Here is a 22,738-nt window from a genome sequence, read left to right as displayed (position 1 = left end):
GGCTGTGAGCTAGTAATACTTTTAGAGTTGAAAATGCACCCTACTACATTGTATCTGTTCTTCTGCAGGCTTTATCGGGAGTAAATAACATAAATTATGGAATTATTAATTATTAATGCTTAATAAAATAACATAATTACAGAATTTATTAAGCATTTAGGCATCGCTAGGGATAATAGTGGGGAAAATTTGGTAAACTAATTTCAATCGGCCTGCCCTGGCCTAAAAATCTAGGAGAAATTTTTAATTATATCAAGACTGCTATGTACTAGGAACATTATCCAGACATCCCACAAAATACCAAACTGTGATAACCCTGAATGACTATAACAATACCAAGATACCATATCCATACAAGTAAATTCACAGATCATGATGAACCCTGGCTTGTAGTTTATTGATTTAACTGAAATGATAATGAAATTTCAGCCTTTCAAATATACTTTAGACATATGCTGTTCATTTTCTGCCACATTGTCCATTTCTATCAAGAATGACAAACCTAGAGCTTTCAAGAGTACATAAATCGTAACCCCATCAAACCCATTTTTTCTAAAAATATGAACAAAAACATTTTAAATTATTCGATTTAAGGCATTCTATTTTCACTCTCGATACCTTAAAGTAATCTTACAATCAAAAGATAAATATGAATTCTATTCATGTTTACTAAGCTCAAGTTCAAGGGAAGGCTTATTTTTTAGACTTGTGCGCAGAAGTATTTCAATACCCAAAGACAAAGTGAGAAACAACAGAACATTGGCAAGTGTAAGAAATGACCTTTGGCCTTGAACAGTAACACAATTCACCTTGAGGATCTTCCTTTCTGTGTGTATAGTTAGCAATACGCGTGAGAAATCAAGAAAACTACTTGCTCCCCTACTTGGAAAAGCAGAACACATCCTTCATTCAAATGGCTCAGAAACATTCAGCAAATCCTTTCACCAAAATTACAGTAAACGTTTATTAAGCTTTAATTTTCACAATACCTTATTTAAGTTCTGAAATCCATCTACAAGTATTTCACTACATCACACAACGAGCTGGTGATCATTTAATTAAGGAATGTATATTTACACCTTTGTAAAAATAAGTCTGACATAGTAACGATTACCTGACAATATTACAGTTGTAGAATTTAGTTGTTTTACCAAGTCTACATGGTACATACACCATTGTCTTCAGATTAAAAATAAAAACACAATTTTTACTAACTTAAATTCTACTAAACTTGGAATCTAAGGTACAAAATATGATGTAAAATCACTATCAGTGCTGATAACTGGTGCCAAACTAGCAAATATGATTTCCAGTTTTAAAAGTTCAATATTGGGGGGGGGAGGGTTTATGTGCTAATCGCCACCACAAGAGTTCAATGGAACTATTCAAATATTTTAAATACATGCTGATTTAAACTGACACTACAGGAAACTTTCATATTTTCTAAAAGACAGAAGAACTTCATTAGCTGCCATACAGAGTTAACTGGTATGTGTTGCAAACCACGTTCAGAAACTTTTACACCATCAAAAAGCTACAACTGGTACTGATCTATTTTCCACATAATGCACCAACAGTTCATTTTCATAGCGAAACACAATCAGAGAAATGCAATATTTACGTTCATTTATGCTAAGCACTGTACTGATGGACATCCGATATCAACTGTAAGAATATTTGATCCGGAGTAAGATACAATTCTATTTTCTAATAGCAGTGCAGGTTTGTAGAACTGTGACATATTAAAATGGACACCACAGCACAACAGAACTGACAACTTAGAGGGCCAATGTAATGTTCTTGAATACTTCAGACAGTAGCTGTGTTTCTGGTTGTCGGACAATTTGGAGTCATAAATCATCATGTGTCAATCAGTAAGCATGATGTCACTTTCAAGCAGCTCCTTTAATTCAGGGGATTGGCAGGGAAAGTTGAAAAGGCTACCTCTAGACAAAGAAGGCAAGGTCAGCTCTTGCTAAATTATCCTTTAAGACGGCAGAAGTGCCTGCCTCCACCACAAAACGAATCGGGGTGAAGCCAGGGACAGAAAAGGCAAGAGAATGGGCAATATAACTTTGTATGGAAAAATATATTTTAAACATATTTACAAGAGAAGAATGATGCCAAGATCGTGGATATAAGGCATACAAAATGGAACGCATCAAATTTTTTTGCCTAAAACATACATTCCCAAAAAGGCTATTCAGCATGGCAACTTTGGGCGGGGGGAAAAAAAAAGATTCATTTTAAGATAAATGTTCTATCCTTTCCTAAACGTAACCCAATCTCGGTAGCATCATCAGCCACTGATTTATTGAAATATGAGGAAAATTAACCCTGATTAATGGTCAGGTTTTATAGTGTTACTCATGTATCTGTAATTGCCTTAATCATAGTATATTTGTACTTTTAGGCACCACATAAAGTATTACTATAATATAGTCTGTGGCTCTGAAGATATACAAAACGTTTTTCAAGATATGAGCTATGATACAAAAATATATTTTTCCACATACAAAAGAGCTAAGCAAATTAAAAGGTGGAAAAAAAATGGTCACTCAATAAGAGACCCACCCCTAAGCTGAAAAATGTCATTACAAAAGTTTTGTGGGAAAAAAATATGTCTAAGTACACTGTCCAATTTATACAATATTGTAAAGTGGGTCATTTTCAGGGAACAACATCTGTGATTAGTAGAATCTCAAGTCATTTTCTCCTTTTGGGCATTACCATTAAATGCACATTTCTCAATTAAAACAAAGATCTTCTCACTTAATACATTAAATAGGATACCAAACGTAAATAAGAAGCTTCTAGAGGAAATCAAGGCAGATTGTGAGAAGCAAGGTCTGCTCCTATTCTAGTGGATGCTTTTGGCATCACATAGATGGGCACAATAGTCCATCAAATTTCCCTCAATGTACTCCAAAGCAAACCTGCTCTTCTTTTTCAGTCTGCTTCTTGCCCATACCCTTTAAATTTTAAAGGGGGAGAGGAGGGGTCGGGGAAGAAAGGTTGCGGTCTAGATTCGGGGAAACCAGCCTTCTAAATGACTTCTACAGTTTGAAAAGTTTTCAGATGATCCCTCGCTTTTGAGTATTCTGGGGGAGGAGAAAATGACTGAAGAAACATTTAAATTTTCTCGAGAGAAAACAGGTTTTCCCCCAGCTACAAGTTCAAAGCAATTTTTGGTATTTAAATGTGCTTGATGGCAGCCAGAGGGACTCAAATGGCCCCAAGAGCTGTTCTAATATATATTGTGCTAAAAACACATTACATAGCCCGCCAGTCTCTACTGACACAAATGGAACCATTTCAATACAGACGGTCCAAAATAAGCTTCAAATACCCTTAAATACGGATTTACAAAGTAAATCCTAGGTAACAGGTTTCGAAAAGCAGATCAAAGCAGCATTCCACAGTTTACACCTTACAACTCAATCTCAAACTCCTCAAAAACGTCTGTTGCTGTTTTCCAAACCCTCAATGAAAAGAAATCTATGGAAGGACGCCACACAACGGTTTAAACCCCAGTCAATCCCAACCAACAATTACATTTGGGAAGTCACCGCATTTCTTGCCTCTCTTCGGTTCGGACTGCAGGCCAGTCTGATTTTAATCCTGAACTGCTGAAGGGATTTTGGAGCACCCGGGGAGCTGGACCTACGTGACATAAAACACTGAAAACAGACTACAGAAACTCAGTGTTCTCACAAATTTGCTTCCCTGAGGTTTGCCTTCATCTGGTGTGCATTTCACCAAAGCTCACAAATGGGGTCAGGGCAGAACCAGAGCACAGGACTCGTGTTTCTAGAACCATTGGACAAAACGCCGTGCTTCGTCAAGCTCCATAAAGTAACCTTCACAATTTACATCACTGATCTTTTTGACTCAGTTTCATGTATTCTAGGACCGACTCCCTCAAAGGTCATCTGAAATGAGGGCGCAATGGACTTGAAGCAAAAAGCACCTAAGGAATCTTTTATGAAAATTTTGGGAATAAAATCCACTTCTTCCTGAAGGTAATACTTCGTTATTGCTGCTTATTGGTCCTGAGAATGTTTTAAGCAACAATAGACTTGCAACCATTTTAGCTGCTGCTATTTTCTTTTATGAGGATCTACGTGAGTCCTGAGTAACAAAAACCTAATTCCTTCCTTTGCAGAACAGGCTGGCATTTCTGGGCCTGACCTTAACATTGTTGTTTTTGTAAAATACCCTCTGGGGGAAAATTCCTGGTTGACTATGCTCCAAATTAAAGAGCAAACCACTTGTTTTAGACAAACTTTGGTGTCTCAATTCTTCATTTACAAGGGAACCTAAAGGGAGGCTGGTATGAGGGAAATCACCCTTACTTTAAAGAACAGGACATTACACTCAGTTGTTTGGACTCAGTAAAAATTCTCATTTACTATGGCATGAAGCTACAACATTACACAACCTAGTAAGTCAACAGACAACTAAAAAATTGGTCTGGGAATGGGAAAAGTAACATTCACGTGTGACCCCACAGTCCATTTCTAGAGGAATCAAAAGGAGTATTTGTGATAAAGCTTTCCTAAAAGACCTAAATTTCAATTGTTTTAAGAGATAACTTAGGTTGCCTTTATAAAAACTTACAAAAGATGTTTCCAAACATATGTAAAAAGCAATTTTATGCTCTACTTACGGGCATATTTCTAATGTACGGTTATGGTGATTATATTCTTTTACAAATCATAACTGCAATGGTTCTCAGAGTGCATAAATTATTTTTCATCTTCTCACTACGCATCCTAAAAATGTAAGAGTTGCACAACCTTACATTTTGTTGCTTTGTAATTTTTAGAACAAGTGCTTTAGGACTTTCTAGGGAGCTGGTGAAAAGCAAGATTTTATCCTACTTCATTTGTCATTGGCTCGATCGATGCTTTCTAGTACTCTAGTGAGGCGAATGTTGAGTAGTCTGATCTGGCTGTCGAGATGGTCGATCTTCTCTTCCAGGCTGTGGTTGTTGCTTCTCCTCCAATAAAACCCTACTGGACCAGTCATGAAGTAGACGGCGACAACGAAGCAGAGAGGCAAGACCGCGTGCTCTGGCTCGCCTTCGTACTTCTGGAGGATATACACACAGGAGAGGGCAAACAGGCCAACTCTCACAATCCAGAAGAGACGGCCAAACAGAACATGCAAGAGATAGAAAAAGAATCCAAGGAACAGAGACAAGAACCAGTAGGCCAAGAGGACTGCACCGACCAACAGAAGCGCTCGAGTCGGGTTGTTGGCCACAGCAGCGGGGCTGAAATAATGGGCTACGTTGGAGGCTGCAAAACAAAAATAGAGCGAGAGTGGATAAATCATGTGCAAGTTAAAGTCGCTCTGGAAATTCAATTGTTCAACTTCATGCCACTTGAGACTCAGTGAATTACAGTCTCTATTATACAGCAGTAGTAGTGTGGCTTAATGGATAGAGCATGAGGCTGGGAGTCAGAAGGACCTGGGTTCTAATCCCGGCTCCGCCACATGTCTGCTGTGTGACCTTGGGCAAGTCACGTAACTTCTCTGGGCCTCAGTTACCTGATTATCTTGCATTTACCCCAGTGCTTACAACAGTGCTTGGCACATAGTAAATGCTTAACAGGTAACATAAGAATAATAATTATTATTACTATTACACGGTGCAGAAAGGCTGAGCAATACACCCGAGGCATTGGTTACTTGATTAATAAGTATTTCAGAGATCTTGAGAATCCGGGGAACAGGTCCCCGCTTTCTACAGAAAACTTGACTTTTAACTTTCGGTTCACCACTGATTCACTTTGGGCATTCAGGAAAGTCATTTAACCTCTTGGCTTCTGTTTCAGCTCTAATATAAAGGGAACAAAAAGCACCTTAACTCACAGGTGGTCTGTGCTCATATTTACCTGACAAAGCGCCTTTCTCAAAACCTTATTTCATATATCATTTCATTTCCCAACATTCCTGCCAAGTAAACAACTGGCAGGCAATTTTGTCCCACTGTAGACATCAGTGGGGTTATAGGCCAGAATGTCCCAGGAGTCTGTGGACGGTGTGGGCTGCTCATTCGATAGTTTAGAGGTCCTCCTGGCTCCCTGACAAAGTTCACAAGTCCTTGGAGAACAATCCCTTTACTTTAATATTAACATGGAGCTCTGTGGGGGCAACAGTCCACAGAGAACGATAGAGTCTTTAAGTCCATCACTTGGCCTCCAGTTTTGGGGGGGTGATACCTCAATCCTAGGTTGAAGGGAGCCTCAGCCTCCACAAAAGGAGACATCTTGTTAATGCATATGGAGAAACTGAGGCCCAATCAGTCAATCAATCGTGTTTATTGAGTGCTGTATGCAGAGCACTGTACTAAACACTTGGCGGGCCCGGAGAGATTGACTGACTTAAGGCAGACGTACCAATAATGGAATTCACTGAGCGCCTCGTGCTTTATCTGTAAAACTTTGACTAAAACCCGAGTCTCCTGATTCCAACCCAGGGTCACATCCATTAAACTCTACTGCTTTCAACATTCTCGACAGTGTTTACAGAGTACCTAGGGGGCAAGAACTGTCCAACTGAAATAAGATATGATCCCTGCCCTCATACTTACAATCTAATGGGGTAGAAAAGAGGGCAGAAATTGCCAAATACACTGAAATTAGAATGATGATAAATGTTACTACGGCCTGAAGAATAATCAAATCCAGGTCCCTACAAATAATGTGCCACTGAACTAAACATATGATGCCTGGGTTTATCCAGGAGCCACTGAAAGCAGGCGTGCGTGCGTCTGAAAAGGCCAATGTGGGATCCCCCAGACCTAGCCAGAAAGGTTGTCCCTTGTTGTGATGTCATGTTGAATGTCTGCAATGCCTGGCACTCTTTTCTCTAAGAACACGTATAAGCTCTTACTCTAAACTCCACCGGCTGCTACTAGTGGCATTTAATGGATCTCATTATGATTGAGGGGATGCATAGCTCACTGAGCCATAGGTCACTGGTGAAATGGTTATATTGTTGCTTGTGACCATAGCTGCTGACAATTTGCAATCTTCCTTCATAAGCCACATGCAGTTCCTTGTAATCAGGTTCATTTCTTTAGTGCTTACTGCAAAAGAATGCTGTTACTTTAAGAATTCTGCATTTTAGAGATTGAAGCCTTTTTACTTGACAAATGATTGCATGAAATTGCTGTACTTCTTGGTCATGCATTGGCTCAGAATGTCCCAATGGATAACCACTAAAAAGATCCCGGGGGGCAGGGGAAACAGAAGTTACAGTGTTCCTCTAATTGGTTTTGTGATTCATCTCAGGATTTTTCCACGGATTTGTTATTGAGGGACACTACACTGAAAAACCTTGAGGATATCTACCAAAAGAGAATTCCAGAGTGCCTGGCAGATAAAGCTATAAAGTCAATGCGGCTTCACCTGGTAAAGCAGAAAGGCAATGAAAAGAGGATACAAATAATGGCACACGAACTGACTCGAAGGCAGTTTGGACAAAAGGATTAAGGTACTGAACTATTGATTGGGAAATTACAATTCTACACTCAGATTTGCTCCTAACTTGGACAGCTATTGAATAAGTTATTTAGAGAAAGCTAGTTATTGCAAAAATACAAGAGCTGTTTCCATTGTTAATCTTCTCCCTTCTCCAAATCCAATAAAATAATAAATATCCATCCCACCTACCATCAATGCCCAGGACATCCAGAAGATCAGTCCATATTCTCCAGAGAGTGTCTACTAACACATCCACTCCATACACAAACCTCTCTGTCAATCTGGAGAAAAACTGTAAAGGCAAAAAAAAAAAAAAAGTGTTATAAATAATTAATGCCCTACCTTAATCTAATCCTCAGATGTCTCTTGTGCCTGTGGACACAATCAACTATGCATCTTCTCTCTTCCCTCTGACAAAAAAGGAGATTGAATAACGTGGCTATGTCAATGGCATTTGAACAATCTGAAGACAGTCCTATGTCTGGGTCACATACAACTGTTGTCAAAAAATATGCCTACCAACAGGTTGGGTCAATTGGTCAGTTATGGAATTTATCAAGTACTATGTGCCATGCACTGTGATTAAAAAAGAAAAAATCAATAGATGGTATTTCCCAAATTCTTACTTTGTGCAGGGAACTGTAGCCCGCTGTTGGGTAGGCACCGTCTCTAGATGTTGCCGACTTGTACTTCCCAAGCACTTAGTACGGTGCTCTGCACACAGTAAGCGCTCAATAAATATGATTGAATGAACTGTACTAAGTGCTTGAGAGAGTTCAAAACAGAAGTAGTGGACACATCAGTGATGTTAACGAGCCTTACTGTGCACCTGGAAGAGTCAAATACAGCAGCATCGGTAGACACATTCCCTGCCCACAAGAAGCTTGCAGTCTAGAAGACTACGGTAGATACAAACATAACAGATCAGACATAATCCCTGCCTTACTCGATACATGTTCTCCTTGCCTTTCACCGGCTGGGGTTCTGTGGCAGAGAGGTGAGACCCGAGCTGCTTCCACCACAGGGTCCCGTGCACAGAACCTCTGCTGCCGTGGCCCTTCTCCATCCCCGCTCCTTTCCCTCCCTGGCTGGGTTGAGCTCCGTAGGGAAGGAGATTCAAACCTGGTGGTCATCCCCCCAGTCGGAGGTGAGCTCTGCAGCTCCGACCTGCTGATGCCACCCTTCCCCTCCCCTCCCCTCGTCCTTTCTCGCCTGTGTGCACGCCGAGGGTCTGAGCCACTGCCACCTGGGAGACTGTGAGCCGTTGGTGGGTAGGGGCCATCTCTAGAAGTTGCCAGTTTGTACTTCCCAAGCGCTTAGTACAGTGCTCTGTACACAGTAAGCACTCAATCCAACTGGATGAATGAATGAACGGTGTTGAGCAGGTGTCTCCATGCCCACATGCAATCCCCACCCACATTCCCCCCAACCCTGGGATGGATTTGTACTTCCCAAGCGCCTAGTACAGTGCTCTGCACACAGTAAGCGCTCAATAAATATGACTGATGATGATGATACACACACCCCACCCACCCCCACACCCAACTGGGCCCGGTTCCACTGTCAAATGGGCTCTAGTGTCCCATGACTGCCCACCCCGTTTACACACACACCCCCCAACGCCAAGGCATAATGGCATGTCTCCCCCTATTTATTCATTCGTTCATTCAATCGTTTTTATTGAGCACTTACTGTGTGCAAAGCACTGTACTAAGTGCTTGGGAGAGTACAATACAACAATAAACAGATACATTCTCTGCCCCAATGAGCTTACAGTGTAGAGGGGGAGGCAGGCATTAATAGAAATACATTGTAGATATGTACCTAAGTATTGTGAGGCTGAGAGGGGGGATGAATAAAGGGAGCAAGTCGGGGTGAGGCAGATTGGAGTGGGAGAAGAGGAAAGGAGGGCTTAGTCAGGGAAGGCCTCCTGGAGGAGATGGGCCTTCAATAAGGCTTTCAAGAGTAGAGTCGGTGCCTGTGAGATATGAGGAGGGAGGGCATTCCAGGCCAGAGGCTAGAAATGGGCGAGATAGACAAGACTGCGGTACAGTGAGAAGGTTAGCATTAGAGTAGCAAGGTTTGTGGCCTGGGTTGTAGTATGACAGCAATGAGATGGGGTAGGAGGGGGGCAAGGTGATGGAGTACTTTAAAGTCAATGGTGAGGGGTTTTTGTTTGATGCAGAAGTGATGGAGCAACCACTGGAGTTCTGACTGCAGTGGCTCCTGAAGCCACTGCCACTGCAGGACACCTCCAACCCCAGCCCTGTCGCAGATGGAGAATGACCCCCAGCACCCCATGTTTCCTCAATGCCTTGGTATTTTGGGAGGTACCCCCTGCTCCCTCTATACCACATGGCTCCAAGATGGCAGATTGGGCCATGAGATGGAGATTGATGGAGCACTGGAGGAAGGGCTAAGAGCAAAGAGACTGTGGGATGCCAACTCCCTCCTCAACCAGCAATGAGAAGCCACAGAACCCGACGGACAGCAGAGGGACTCATTCATTCATTCATTCAATCGTATTTATTGAGTGCTTACTGTGTGCAGAGCACTGTACTAAGCGCTTGGGAAGTACAATGATGGTTCACTCCCGTGGAAGCAACTTTGGGAGAGCTCAGGGGAGCTGACTGTCAGCTCGGGGTGGGCTTTCGCAAATAAAACCCCACCTGCCCGCATGCACCCTCCTGGGAGGGAATGAGATTATCGGTGCCTGAATGGGGACAGGCTGTTGTTTCTCTGTTTTCCCTGTTACAAGTCACTGGGAGTGGTAGCAGCGCATCCGCTTTAGGTAGGCAGCTAAAGACAACAACGACAATGTATTGGAAACACAAGCTATGTATGAGAGCGGTAGGGAAGGAGGGAGGAGACAAATACAAAACAGAACGGAGGTTTTTTGTCTCCTCTGAGTGACTGCATTAGTGTATAATTTCATTTAGGAAGCAGCATGGCGTAGCGGATAGAACATAAGGCCTGAGAGTCAGAAGATCATGGGTTCTAATACCAGCTCTGCCACATGTCCGCTGTGTGACCTTAGGCAAGTCACTTCACTTCTCTGAGCCTGTTCCCTCATCTGTAAAATGGGGATAATAATAATAATGATGGCATTTATTAAGCGCTTACTATGTGCAAAGCACTGTGAAGCCCATGTGGGACACGGACTATGCCCAACCAAATTTGCTTGTATCTATCCAGTGCCTGGCACATGGTAAGCGCTTAACAAATGCCACAACTATTATTATTAATAGACTTTTTTAAAAGTACATTGCCCAAGCATTTCCTTAAAAATTTCTCTTCCAAGTCACTTCCCTTTTCTCTGTGCTCATGTAACAGGGACACTACCTGCCCCTGCTTATTTTACAGGGACATTCTACTCACTAGACAGTTCACCTAAAGTGCTCTGAGCTCAGGCGAGAATCAGACCACGCAACTTCATCATCATCACCAATCGTGTTTATTGAGCGCTTCCTATGTGCAGAGCACTGTACTAAGCGCTTGGGAAGTACAAATTGGCAACATATAGAGACAGTCCCTACCCAACAGGGGCTCGCAGTCTAAAAGGGACTTCAGTAGTCCCTTGGCATCTATCCCGGTTCCCGGTTTCACCTATCCGTGGTTGACTGAACCTATGCCCGTGGCTTTGGCGGCCGGGCCCCCAGGCCCTGATTCCCCCCCCGGGCTGTCTCTTTTGTCCCCAGCAACCCCAGTCCCTCCCTTTCATCATCAATCGTATTTATTGAGCGCTTACCGGGTGCAGAGCACTGTAGTGACTGGCTTCCACCCCCATCCCCAAAAACAGCCAACCCTGCTGACTGAGAGCTGTTGACTCTTAGCAGAGAACCATGAATTGGATGGCGATGAAAGTTTCAGCGGCAAACGTTCTGGACCGGCTAGACTGACAATAATATAAAATTCCACCTCTACACTTTCCAACTCATTTATTAGACACTGGGGAGCCGCTCTCGGGGGCAGGTTCTGCAGTAAAACAGGGATAAAATACCTTCCCCATTCCATGTGGGACAGGGACTGTGTCTGACCTGATTATCTTGTATCTACTCCAGCAGCTTAGTACAGTGGTTGGCACGTAGTAAGCACTTGACAAATACCACCATTATTACTACTATATAACAATATAATAATTATAGCACTTGTTAAGCACTTACTACGTGCCAAGCACTGTTCAAAGCACAGGGGAAGATACAAGCTAATCAAGTTGGTCAGAGTCCCTGTCCCACATGGGGCTCACGCTCATCATCATCATCATCATCATCAATCGTATTTATTGAGCGCTTACTATGTGCAGAGCACTGTACTAAGTGCTTGGGAAGTACAAATTGGCAACATATAGAGACAGCCCCTACCCAACAGTGGGCTCACAGTCTAAAAGGGGGAGACAGAGAACAAAACCAAACATACTAACAAAATAAAATAAATAGAATAGATATGTACAAATAAATTAAATAAATAAATAAATAGAGTAAATAAATAGAGCTCATCCCCATTTTAGAGAACTACTGGACCACTGGAGGAAGGACTGAGGTACTGAGGTAACTGAGGCACGGAGAAATTAAGTGGCTTGCCCAAGGTCACACAGCACACATGTGGCGGAGCCAGGATTAGAACTCAGGTCCTTCTGACTCCCAGGCACACGGTCTACCCACTAAGCCATACTGCTTTTGAGACTGTAAGCCCAATGTTGGGTAGGGACTGTCTCTATATGTTGCCAACTTGTACTTCCCAAGCGCTTAGTACAGTGCTCTGCACACAGTAAGTGCTCAATAAATACGATTGATTGATTCTCAGTGTGACCCTCTGATATGACCACACAATTCAAGCTGCGTGCACCAGTGGACTGGACATGACTGACAAAATTTCAGGGTTCAGCAAGTTGCCACATGGATATCGATCAGAATGCGCTTCCTCTGCCATTTTGTAGGAGAAATGGTCAATCCATGAGAGTCAACGGAAGTCATATTCATGTTTGTATCTGTCAGAGTTATCGGTCCAGAATGTGCTCATTAGGGTGTCTTAATAATAATAATAATAATAATAATAATAATAATGGCATTTATTAAGCGCTTACTATGTGCAAAGCACTGTTCTAAGCGCTGGGGAGGTTACAAGCTGATCAAGTTGTCCCATGGGAGGCTCACAGTCTTAATCCTCATTTTACAGATGAGGGAACTGAGGCAAAGAGAAGTCAAGTGACTTGTCCAAAGTCACACAGCTGATAATTGGCAGAGCCGGGATTTGAACCCATGACCTCTGACTCCAAAGCCCATGCTCTTTTCCACTGAGCCACGCTGCTTCTCTGTTTTGATTTTTAATTTTTTTGCTTTTAATTTCAGCCCACCAAAATTTTCATCTAGGATTTGCACTGATAGAAGGAATCATTACATGATGAGAGGGAAGATACACAGACCAAAAGAAGCCTAGGGGGATGGCTCCCTACCACCCTCATGGAAGGCTTTAAAGATGTTGTTGTCTTCTGCTACAGAAGAATGACTGATGCTTTGTTCTCCAAGTAATTTCAACGAAATCGCCAGTATAGAGAAAACGCTTTTACAAGCAGGGGAAATTAGAAAAGAATGAGCCGAGGTTTAAAAATCATCAACTCACCTCGGGGTAGGCAGAGAAAGTAATATTTCTGAATCTAGTAGGACAAAAGTGACCCCTTTTCTCACCGTGTCGGTTCATAAATGGTTCTGCGAGTTTTTTTATGGTATTTTATGGTATTGTACTAAATTCTGGGATAGGTACAAGCTAATAGGGTTGGGCACAGGGCCTGTCCCACTTCGGGCTCACAGTCTTAATCCCCTTTTAGGAATGAGGTAACTGAGGCACAGAGACATTAAGCGACTTGCCCAAGGTGACAACAGGTACATGGCAGAGCCAGGATTAGAACCCAGGTCCTCTGACTCCTGTGGGCAAGCTTCAGAGCGGAACAAACAACTAGGCAGAAAGTCTCACACAACTACTGGAAAATGGATACTTCCACCATCTGGGTGAATGGTAAAGCAAGCAACAGAGCATAACAGTAAAATAAAAACTATTTCAAACCAAACAAAACAGCGGAAAGGAGAAACTGTAGCCATTGAAGTTTATCACTACTTCCCTTCTAGTCAAATCTTTTCTTTCCTATTAGTCGAGCTGCAGAAGAATCTCTATTGCCATGGAGCCCACTGTTGGGTAGGGACTGTATATGTTGCCAACTTGTACTTCCCAAGTGCTTAGTACAGTGCTCTGCACACAGTAATCGCTCAATAAATACGATTGATTGATTGATTGATTGATCTACTGTAAGGAACTGCTCCCCAAATTGGCCTCCCACCTCACAATGCTAGAACTGCTAAGATGGGCCGGGCTACTTCCTTTTTACTAAACCAGGTGATGGTACAATTTGTTCATCTCTTTTTCTTGGAAAACACGGAGGCCATGAAGGATTGTCACGCAACCCGGAGAGCACCCAAGACCTTAGAGTTGATCAAGGAGACGCAACAGCCGTAACACCCCAGAATCTGGTGAAGTGGAAACTTTCCAAGACATCGCTTTAAAAAGCAATAACAGTTACCAAGCATGGCGGGATTTCATTACCTCTATCTCCTTGCCACTGCTGACTCAACCTACGCTAGAAACACTGCAGGAGGTAATTCCTCCGCCCGCGGATACCTTGCCAGCCTTGTAACTTAACACGAGCTGCGGTCTGAGGCCTAAAAGAAATCAAACGGTTGGCAGATGAAAACCCTGATAAAAACTGAACGTATGACAAAGCACTGGCTGTTCACTTCTTATGGCGACTAATGCTCACAATCTTCTCTGATAATGGTATTTGTGGGGAAAACTAAAGAAAGTGCTGAAGTAAAAATTTCTGCAGCTCTGAACTTGTTCTGAACCTCCGTGCCCTACAGAGCCTGGAGAATCTGGGGGCGAGGGGGAATCATTCAATCGTATTTATCGAATGGTTACTGTGTGCACTGTACTAAGCACTTGGGAGAGTACCACAATAAACAGACACATTCTCTCAGTATAGTACACAATAATATTCTCTTTTTTTTTTACGGTATTAAACGAGCACTTATTGTGTGCCAGGCACCGTACAAAGCGCTGGGGTAGATACAAGATAATTGGGTTGGATGCTGTCCCTGTCCCAAATAGTGCTCCCAGCCTTGACCCCCATTTTACAGATGATGTAACTGAGGCACAGAGAGGTTAAGTGACTTGCTCAAAGTCACCCAGCAGAGACTGGTGGGGCTGGGATTAAAATTCAGGTGCCCTGTCTCCCAGGCCTGTGCTCTTTCCACTAGGCCATGCTGTTCTCCTTTGTGGTCAGGCAAAAGAAAACTCAGGAGTTGGTGGAGAAGGACTGCAGTTTTCCACAGCATTTTGTAAAGCAAAGGATGGTTCTACGGAATGTTCTTCCTGGATTTCATGGATTTTGTCCAGAGCTCTACTGCAACCCCAATGAGTCCGTTCTCGCCTGTCCCACCGTCGACCCCCGGCCCACGTCCTCCCCCTGGCCTGGAATGTCTTCCCTCCACACATCCGCCAAGCTAGCTCTCTTCCTCCCTTCAAAGCCCTACTGAGAGCTCACCTCCTCCAAGAGGCCTTCCCAGACTGAGCCCCCTTTATTCTCTCCTCCTCCCCATCCCCCCCGCCCTACCTCCTTCCCCTCCCCACAGCACCTGTATATATGTTTGTGCAGACTTATTACTCTATTTTACTTGTACATATTTACTATTCTATTTATTTTGTTAATGATGTGCATTTAGCTTTAATTCTATTTGTTCTGACGGTTTTGACACCTGTCCACATGTTTTGTTCTGTTGTCTGCCTCCCCCTTCTAGACTGTGAGCCCGCTGTTGGGTAGGGACCGTCTCTATACGTTGCCAACTTGTACTTCCCAAGCGCTTAAAACAGTGCTCTGCACACAGTAAGTGCTCAATAAATACGACTGAATGAGCCCGTTGTTGGGTAGGGACCGTCTCTATACGTTGCCAACTTGTACTTCCCAAGCGCTTAAAACAGTGCTCTGCACACAGTAAGTGCTCAATAAATACGATTGAATGAATGAATGAATGAATGAGTCAGATAAAAAGTGGCGGCACGCCAAACCAGGAATCTTATCAAACATGAGAACTTTCTGCTTCTAAGGGATGGGGTGAGATGTGTCCTCTGATCGGGAACACTCCAAACAAACTGGTTGCTGTCAGCTCATCAACGGTATTTACTGAGCATTTACTCTGTGCAGAGTGAAACTATGCTAAATGCTTGGGACAGTACAATAAAGTTAAGTACACATAATCGCTGGCCTCATGGAGTTGACACTAATCAGCTTAATGACATTTACTGAGCATCATCTGTGAGCAGACTGCTACATTAGAGAACACACAAGCTAAGTAAAAAAATATAATCCCTGTCCTTGAGGAGTTTATGATCTAGAGTGGGAGATAAGTGGACCCAATGAAGTAATCAATCAATCAATCAAGTAATGATACCTAAGGCCACAAAGAGAGAAGCAACAGGTGGACAAGGATGAGGCCTAGATACTGCACGCTGGATAAGCAGCCCCTGAATCCAGAGTAGACCACCTTTCCTTTCTCAAAAATAAATGAAGTTTTTGAGGAGCAAAAGATACAACCAAAAAGTGGAAAGAACCCTGGATTCCAAGAATGGGGCCTAGATATTACAGGCTGGATAAGCAGCCCCTGAATCCAAGGTAGACCACCTTTCCTTTCTCATAAATAAATGGGTTTTTAAAAACTGAGCAGCAAAAAGATACAACCAAAAAGTGAAAAGAACCCTGGATTCCAAGAACGGGGCCTAGATATTACAGACTGGATAAGCAGCCCCTGAATCCAAGGTAGACCACCTTTCCTTTCTCATAAATAAATGAGTTTTTAAAAACTGAGCAGCAAAAAGATACAACCAAAAAGTGAAAAGAACCCTGGATTCCAAGAATGGGGCTTAGATATTACAGACTGGATAAGCAACCCCTGAATCCAAGGTAGACCACCTTTCCTTCCTCATAAATAAATGAGTTTTTTAAAACTGAGCAGCAAAAAGATACAACCAAAAAGTGAAAAGAACCCTGGATTCCAAGAATGGGGCTTAGATATTACAGACTGGATAAGCAACCCCTGAATCAAAGGTAGACCACCTTTCCTTCCTCATAAATAAATGAGTTTTTAAAAACTGAGCAGCAAAAAGATACAACCAAAAAGTAAGAATGGGGCTTAGATATTACAGACTGGATAAGCAACCCCTGAATCCAAGGTAGACCACCTTTCCTTTCTCATAAATAAATGAGTTTTTAAAAACTGAGCAGCAAAAAGATACAACCAAAAAGTGAAAAGAGCCCTGGATTCCAAGAATGGGGCCTAGATATTACAGACTGGATAAGCAGCCCCTGAATCCAAGGTAGACCACCTTTCCGTTCTCAAAAATAAATGAAGTTTTTAAAAACTGAGCAGCAAAAAGATACAACCAAGAAGTGAAAAGAACCCTGGATTCCAAGAAGGGGAATCCGGCTCAGAATACGGAAGCGTTTTCTCAAATGGGACTTAGGGCCCCTGTGGGATCTATCACGAGAATAACGGTTTAACAAATCCCATAGATGATACTATTATCATCATTTTAGGGAGGTAGAAGGGGGAGACCTGTAAAGCAGGACAGGAGTGGACAAGCTATCAGGGAGAGGAGAAAGGAAAGCACGGAGAATCCTGAGAAGGCGGCCCGGCTGCGGTGCGGAAAGGGAAATTCCCGGACAAACCATGGAATGGGGATTCCCAAGCACAACCTCAAGAAAGGGACTGAACGGTGAGAGGAAGGATGAAACCGGAAACAGCGTGGCTCAGTGGAAAGAGCCCAGGCTTTGGAGTCAGAGGTCATGGGTTCAAATCCCAACTCCACCACTTGTCAGCTGTGTGACTCTGGGCAAGTCACTTCACTTCTCTGTGCCTCAGTGACCTCATCTGTAAAATGGGGATGAAGACTATGAGCCCCCCGTGGGACAACCTGTTCACCTTGTAACCTCCCCAGCGCTTAGAACAGTGCTGTGCACATAGTAAGCGCTTTAAAAATGCCATTATTATTATTAGCCCTACTGAGGGCTCACCTCCTCCAGGAGGCCTTCCCAGACTGAGTCCCCTCCTTCCTCTCCCCCTCCTCCCCCTCCCTACAGCACCTGTACATATGTATATACGTTTGTACATATTTATTACTCTATTTATTTTATTTGTACATATTTATTCTATTTATTTTATTTTGTTACTACGTTTTGTTTTGTTGTCTGTCTCCCCCTTCTAGACTCTGAGCCTGCTGTTGGGTAGGGACCATCTCTATGTGTTGCCGACTTGTACTTCCCAAGCGCTTAGTCCAGTGCTCTGCACACAGTAAGCGCTCAATAAATACGATTGAATGAATGAATGAATGAAACCAGGGGTCATTCGGAGACTGGGGGAAAAGGTGGTGAGAGGGGAGGGAGGGGAACTAGGGAAGGCAAGGGAAGCCCTGTTGCTGTTACAGAGTTTGTGGCCACGTGCTGTTGGCTCGGGATCCGGGATCCGTATAATCCCAAGGGAATGGGGATGGAAAAAGTGGGGGGCAAGCGGGAGGGTTTGCAAACCTTTCGGCTGGCCACAGAGGGGATCCCAACCATCCTGCTGCCAAGGCCCCTGGCATCCTCAGTTCCTGCAGCTCCCCTCCCCATCCCCATCCTCCATCATCTTCTGCAGAGCCCCCCCACCTTCCCACTCCCCACCCTGGTCTCTGGCGAGAAGATGCAAGAGTTTGATACCCTTGGCATAAGTTGAAAGGAGCCCCTGAAGGGCATCCACGACCTCAGGACCCGGCAGGCCAGTATTAGCATCCTTCTGCCCAGCAAAGGGGGGCCATCTCGTTCATTCATTCATTCATTCAATCGTATTTATTGAGCGCTTACTGTGTGCAGAGCACTGGACTAAGCGCTTGGGAAGTACAAGTCGGCAACATATAGAGACGGTCCCTACCCAACAGCGGGCTCACAGTCTAGAAGGGGGAGACAGACAACAAAACGTATTAACAAAATAAAATAAATAGAATAAATATGTACAAGTAAATTCGAGTAATAAATGTACAAACGTATATACATATTCATTCAATTGTATTTATTGAGCGCTTACTGTGTGTAGAGCCCTGGACTAAGCACTTGGGAAGTACAAGTCGGCAACATATAGAGACGGTCCCTACCCAACAGCGAGCTCACAGTCTAGAAGGGGGAGACAGACAACAAAACATATTAACAGAATAAATAAATAGAATAAATATGTACAAGTAGAGTAATAAATATGTACAAACATATATACATATTCATTCAATCGTATATTGAGCGCTTACTGTGTGCAGAGCACTGGACTAAGCGCTTGGGAAGTACAAGTCAGCAACATATAGAGACGGTCCCTACCCAACAGCAGGCTCACAGTCTAGAAAGGGGAGACAGACAACAAAACAAAACATATTAACAAAATAAAATAAAGAGAATAAATATGTACAAGTAGAGGAATAAATATGTACAAACATATATACATATTCATTCAATCGTACTTATTGAGCGCTTACTGTGTGCAGAGCACTGCACTAAGCGCTTGGAAAGTACAAGTCGGCAACATATAGAGACGGTCCCTACCCAACAGCAGGCTCACAGTCTAGAAGGGGGAGACAGACAACAAAACAAAACATATTAACAAAATAAAATAAACAGAATAAATATGTACAAGTAAAATAAATAGAGTAATAAGTATGTACAGACATATATATACATCTATACAGGTGCTGTGGGGGGGAAGGAGGTAAGGCGGGATGGGGAGGGGAAGGAGGGGCAGAGGAAGGAGGAAGGCCTCCTGGAGTCTGGGAATTGAACTGAATTCAACACAATGAATTCATTCATTCAATTGTATTTACTGAGCGCTTACTGTGTGCGGACCACTGTACTAAGCGCTTGGAAAGCACAATTCGGCAACAGATAGAGACACTCCCTACCCAACAACGGGCTCACAATTCAGAAATCACGAATGACTCGTGGGGGGGGGCTGGGGAGAGGAGGAAGAAGAAAAGGAAGAAGAAAAAGAAGAAGAGGAGGAGGAGGAGGAGGAGGAGAAGACGACGACGAAGAAGACGATGAAGAAAAAGGAGGGAAAGCGGTTTGCAGAAGAAGAGGAAGAAGAAAAGGAAGAAGAAGAAGAGGAGGAGGAGAAGAAGACGACGACGACGAAGAAAAAGGAGGGAAAGCGGGAAGAAGAAGAGGAGGAGGAGAAGAGGAGGAGGAGAAGGAGGAGAAGAAGAAGAAGAAGAAGAAAAGAAGAAGAAGAGAAGGAGAGGGGGAGGGGGAGAAGGAGGAGAAGGAGGAGAAGAAGGAGGAGAAGGAGGAGAAGAAGGAGGAGAAGGAGGAGAAGAAGAAGAAGAAAAAAAAAAGGGAAAGCGGTTTGCAGCTTTCCACAGGCCACCTGGGCACTGGGGGCAAATCCAGGGAGGACTGAGCGGTTCCCCTTGCCCCGGCCCCCTCCCCAGAACTGCCCGGGGGCCCAAGGGCACCAGGGGAGAAGGGCAAGACAAGGGCAGGGGGGGAGGAGGGAAAGGGGGTAAGGGTGGCCGGTGGGCAGAGGTGACCCTGGGGGAAAAGGTGTGAAAGCGGCGAAAATGGAGGACTGCTCGTGGTAATTATTATTATTATCATTATGGCATTTGCTAAGCACTTACTATGTGCTGGGCACTGTACTAAGCGCTGGGACGGATACAAGCAGTGTGACTTAGTGGAAAGAGCCCGGGCTTGAGAGTCAGACAGAGGTCGTGGGCTCTCATCCTGCCTTCACCACTTGTCAGCTGTGTGACCTTGGGCAAGTCACTGAGCCTCAGTGACCCCATCTGTGAAAAGGGGGTGAAGCCTGTGAGCCCCACGTGGGACAACCTGCTGACCTTGTATCCACCCCGGCGCTTAGAACAGTGCTTGGCACATGGTAAGCACTTAGCAAATATCATTATTACAAGCCAATCGGGTTGCCAGGCCCCCACGTGGGGCTTGCGGTCTCCATCCCCATTTTCCCGATGAGGGACCTGAGGCCTTAGAGAAGCGAAGTGACTGGCTCAAGGTCACACAGCAGACCGGGGGGGTGATTAGAACCCATGACCTTCTGACTCCCAAGCCCTGATCTAGCCACTCGGCTATGCTTTCCCCGGGCAATAACGGGGGGAGGGTGTCATTCATTTATTCACGCAATCGTATTCATCGAGCGCCTACTGTGTGCACAGCACTGGCCTAAGTGCTTGGGGAGTACCAGTCCCCGGCACCACATAGAAACGGCCCCTGCCCAAAAAAGAGCCCTCAGGGTAGAAGGGGGCAGAGGCTGGGGGAAGGGGGCAGAGAAAAGGGGCAGGGAGAAGAGGGAAGAGGCTGGGGGAAGGGAGCAGGGAAAAGGGGCAGGGAGAAGAGGGAAGAGGCTGGGGGAAGGGTGCAGGGGAAAAGGGGCAGAGGGAAAGGGATAGGGAGTAGGGGCTGGGGCAAGGGGGCAGGGGAAAAGGCATAGAGCCTTGGGGGAAGGGGTAGTGGGCAGAGGCTGGGGGCAGGGGGCAGGGGGTAGGGGAAAAGGGATAGAGCCTTGGGGGAAGGGGTAGTGGGCAGAGGCTGGGGGAAGGGGGCAGGAGAAAAGGGATAGAGCCTGGGGGAAGGGGTAGTGGGCAGAGGCTGGGGGAAGGGGGCAGGGGAAAAGGGATAGAGCCTGGGGGAAGGGGGTAGGGGGCAGAGGCTGGGGGAAGGGGGCAGGGGAAAAGGGATAGAGCCTGGGGGAAGGGGTAGTGGGCAGAGGCTGGGGGAAGGAGGCAGGGTTAAGGGGGCAGAGACTGGGGGAAGGGGGCAGGGGAAAAGGGATAGAGCCTGGGGGAAGGGGTAGTGGGCAGAGGCTGGGGGAAGGAGGCAGGGTTAAGGGGGCAGAGACTGGGGGAAAGGGGCAGGGGAAAAGGGGCAGAGGCTGGGGGAAGGGGACAGGGAGAAGGGGGCAGGAAGAAGAGGGCAGAGGCTGAGGAAAGGGGGCAGAGGCTGGGGGAAGGGGTAGTGGGCAGAGGCTGGGGGGAAGGGGGCAGAGGCTGGGGGAAGAGGGAAGGGGGCAGAGACTGGGGGAAGGGGGCAGGGGAAAAGGGGCAGAGGCTGGGGGAAGGGGACAGGGAGAAGGGGGCAGGAAGAAGAGGGCAGAGGCTGAGGAAAGGGGGCAGAGGCTGGGGGAAGGGGGCAGGGGAAAAGGGGTAGAGGCTGGGGGGAAGGGGGCAGAGGCTGGGGGGAAGGGGGCAGAGGCTGGGGGGAAGGGGTAGTGGGCAGAGGCTGGGGGGAAGGGGGCAGAGGCTGGGGGAAGAGGGAAGGGGGCAGAGGTTGGGGGAAGGGGGCAGGGGAAAAGGGGCAGAGGCTGGGGGAAGGGGGCAGGGAGAAGAGGGCCGAGGCTGGGAGAAGAGGGCCGAGGCTGGGGGCAGGGGGCAGAGGCTGGGGGAAGGGGGCAGGGGAAAAGGGATAGAGCCTGGGGGAAGGGGGTAGGGGGCAGAGGCTGGGGGAAGGGGGTAGGGGGCAGAGGCTGGGGGAAGGGGGCAGGGGAAAAGGGACAGAGGCTGGGGGAAGGGGGCAGGGGAAAAGGGGCAGAGGCTGAGGAAAGGGGGCAGAGGCTGGGGGAAGGGGGTAGGGGGAAAAGGGCTAGAGGCTGGGGGAAGAGGGAAGGGGCAGAGGCCGGGGGAAGGGGGTAGGGGGCAGAGGCTGGGGGGAGGGGGAAGGGGAAAAGGGGTAGAGGCTCGGGGAAGGGGGAAGGGGCGGAGGCTGGGGGAAGGGGGCAGGGGAAAAAGGGCCGAGACTGGGGGAAGAGGGAAGGGGGCAAAGGTTGGGGGCAGGGAGAAGGGGGCAGGGAGAAGAGGGCCGAGAGAAGGGAGCAGCGGCTGGGGGCAGGGGGCAGGGGGCGGGGGGCAGCGGGCATCGGAAAGAAGGGGGTAGAGGGCGGAGGGAAGGGGTGCGAGCCCGGGGGTCCCGGGCGCCGCCGACCTTGTGCATGGCGCGCAGGTTGTGCTCGCCGCAGAGTCCGGCCAGGCGCTGGTAGAGGGCGGAGCCGTCCCCCCGGCGGAGCCCCCCGTCCGGCCTGTCGGCGGGCCGCCACCGCGCAGCCTCGGCCCCCGGGGACCGGGAACAGCCCCGGCCGCACGGCCAGCCCGGCCGGGACGCCGGCGGAGCCGGCGGCGCCGGC

The 22,738-nt window shown here is 46.0% G+C and overlaps 1 protein-coding gene across 1 annotated transcript in view; it reads right to left on the bottom strand.

The window, feature by feature from the left end:
- Positions 1-373: 373 nt before the first annotated feature.
- The window catches only part of LOC119942086 (BRI3 binding protein), a 26,417-nt gene continuing 4,052 nt past the window's right edge, over positions 374-22,738 (bottom strand). Inside the window, exons 3-5 of the mRNA XM_038762740.1 lie at positions 22,540-22,738; positions 7,686-7,788; positions 374-5,303 (exon numbers count right to left, since the gene is read on the bottom strand). The exon at positions 22,540-22,738 is cut by the window's right edge and continues 48 nt beyond it. Of these exons, the coding sequence (XP_038618668.1) occupies positions 4,885-5,303; positions 7,686-7,788; positions 22,540-22,738 (721 nt within the window). The 3' untranslated portion in view covers positions 374-4,884. The remainder of the gene's footprint in view (positions 5,304-7,685; positions 7,789-22,539) is intronic.

Source organism: Tachyglossus aculeatus, chromosome 21 (genome assembly GCF_015852505.1).
Source record: "Tachyglossus aculeatus isolate mTacAcu1 chromosome 21, mTacAcu1.pri, whole genome shotgun sequence".
NCBI lineage: Eukaryota > Metazoa > Chordata > Mammalia > Monotremata > Tachyglossidae > Tachyglossus > Tachyglossus aculeatus.
The sequence above is the reverse complement of the archived record's forward strand: the minus strand, read 5'-3'. Positions and strand labels throughout refer to the sequence as shown.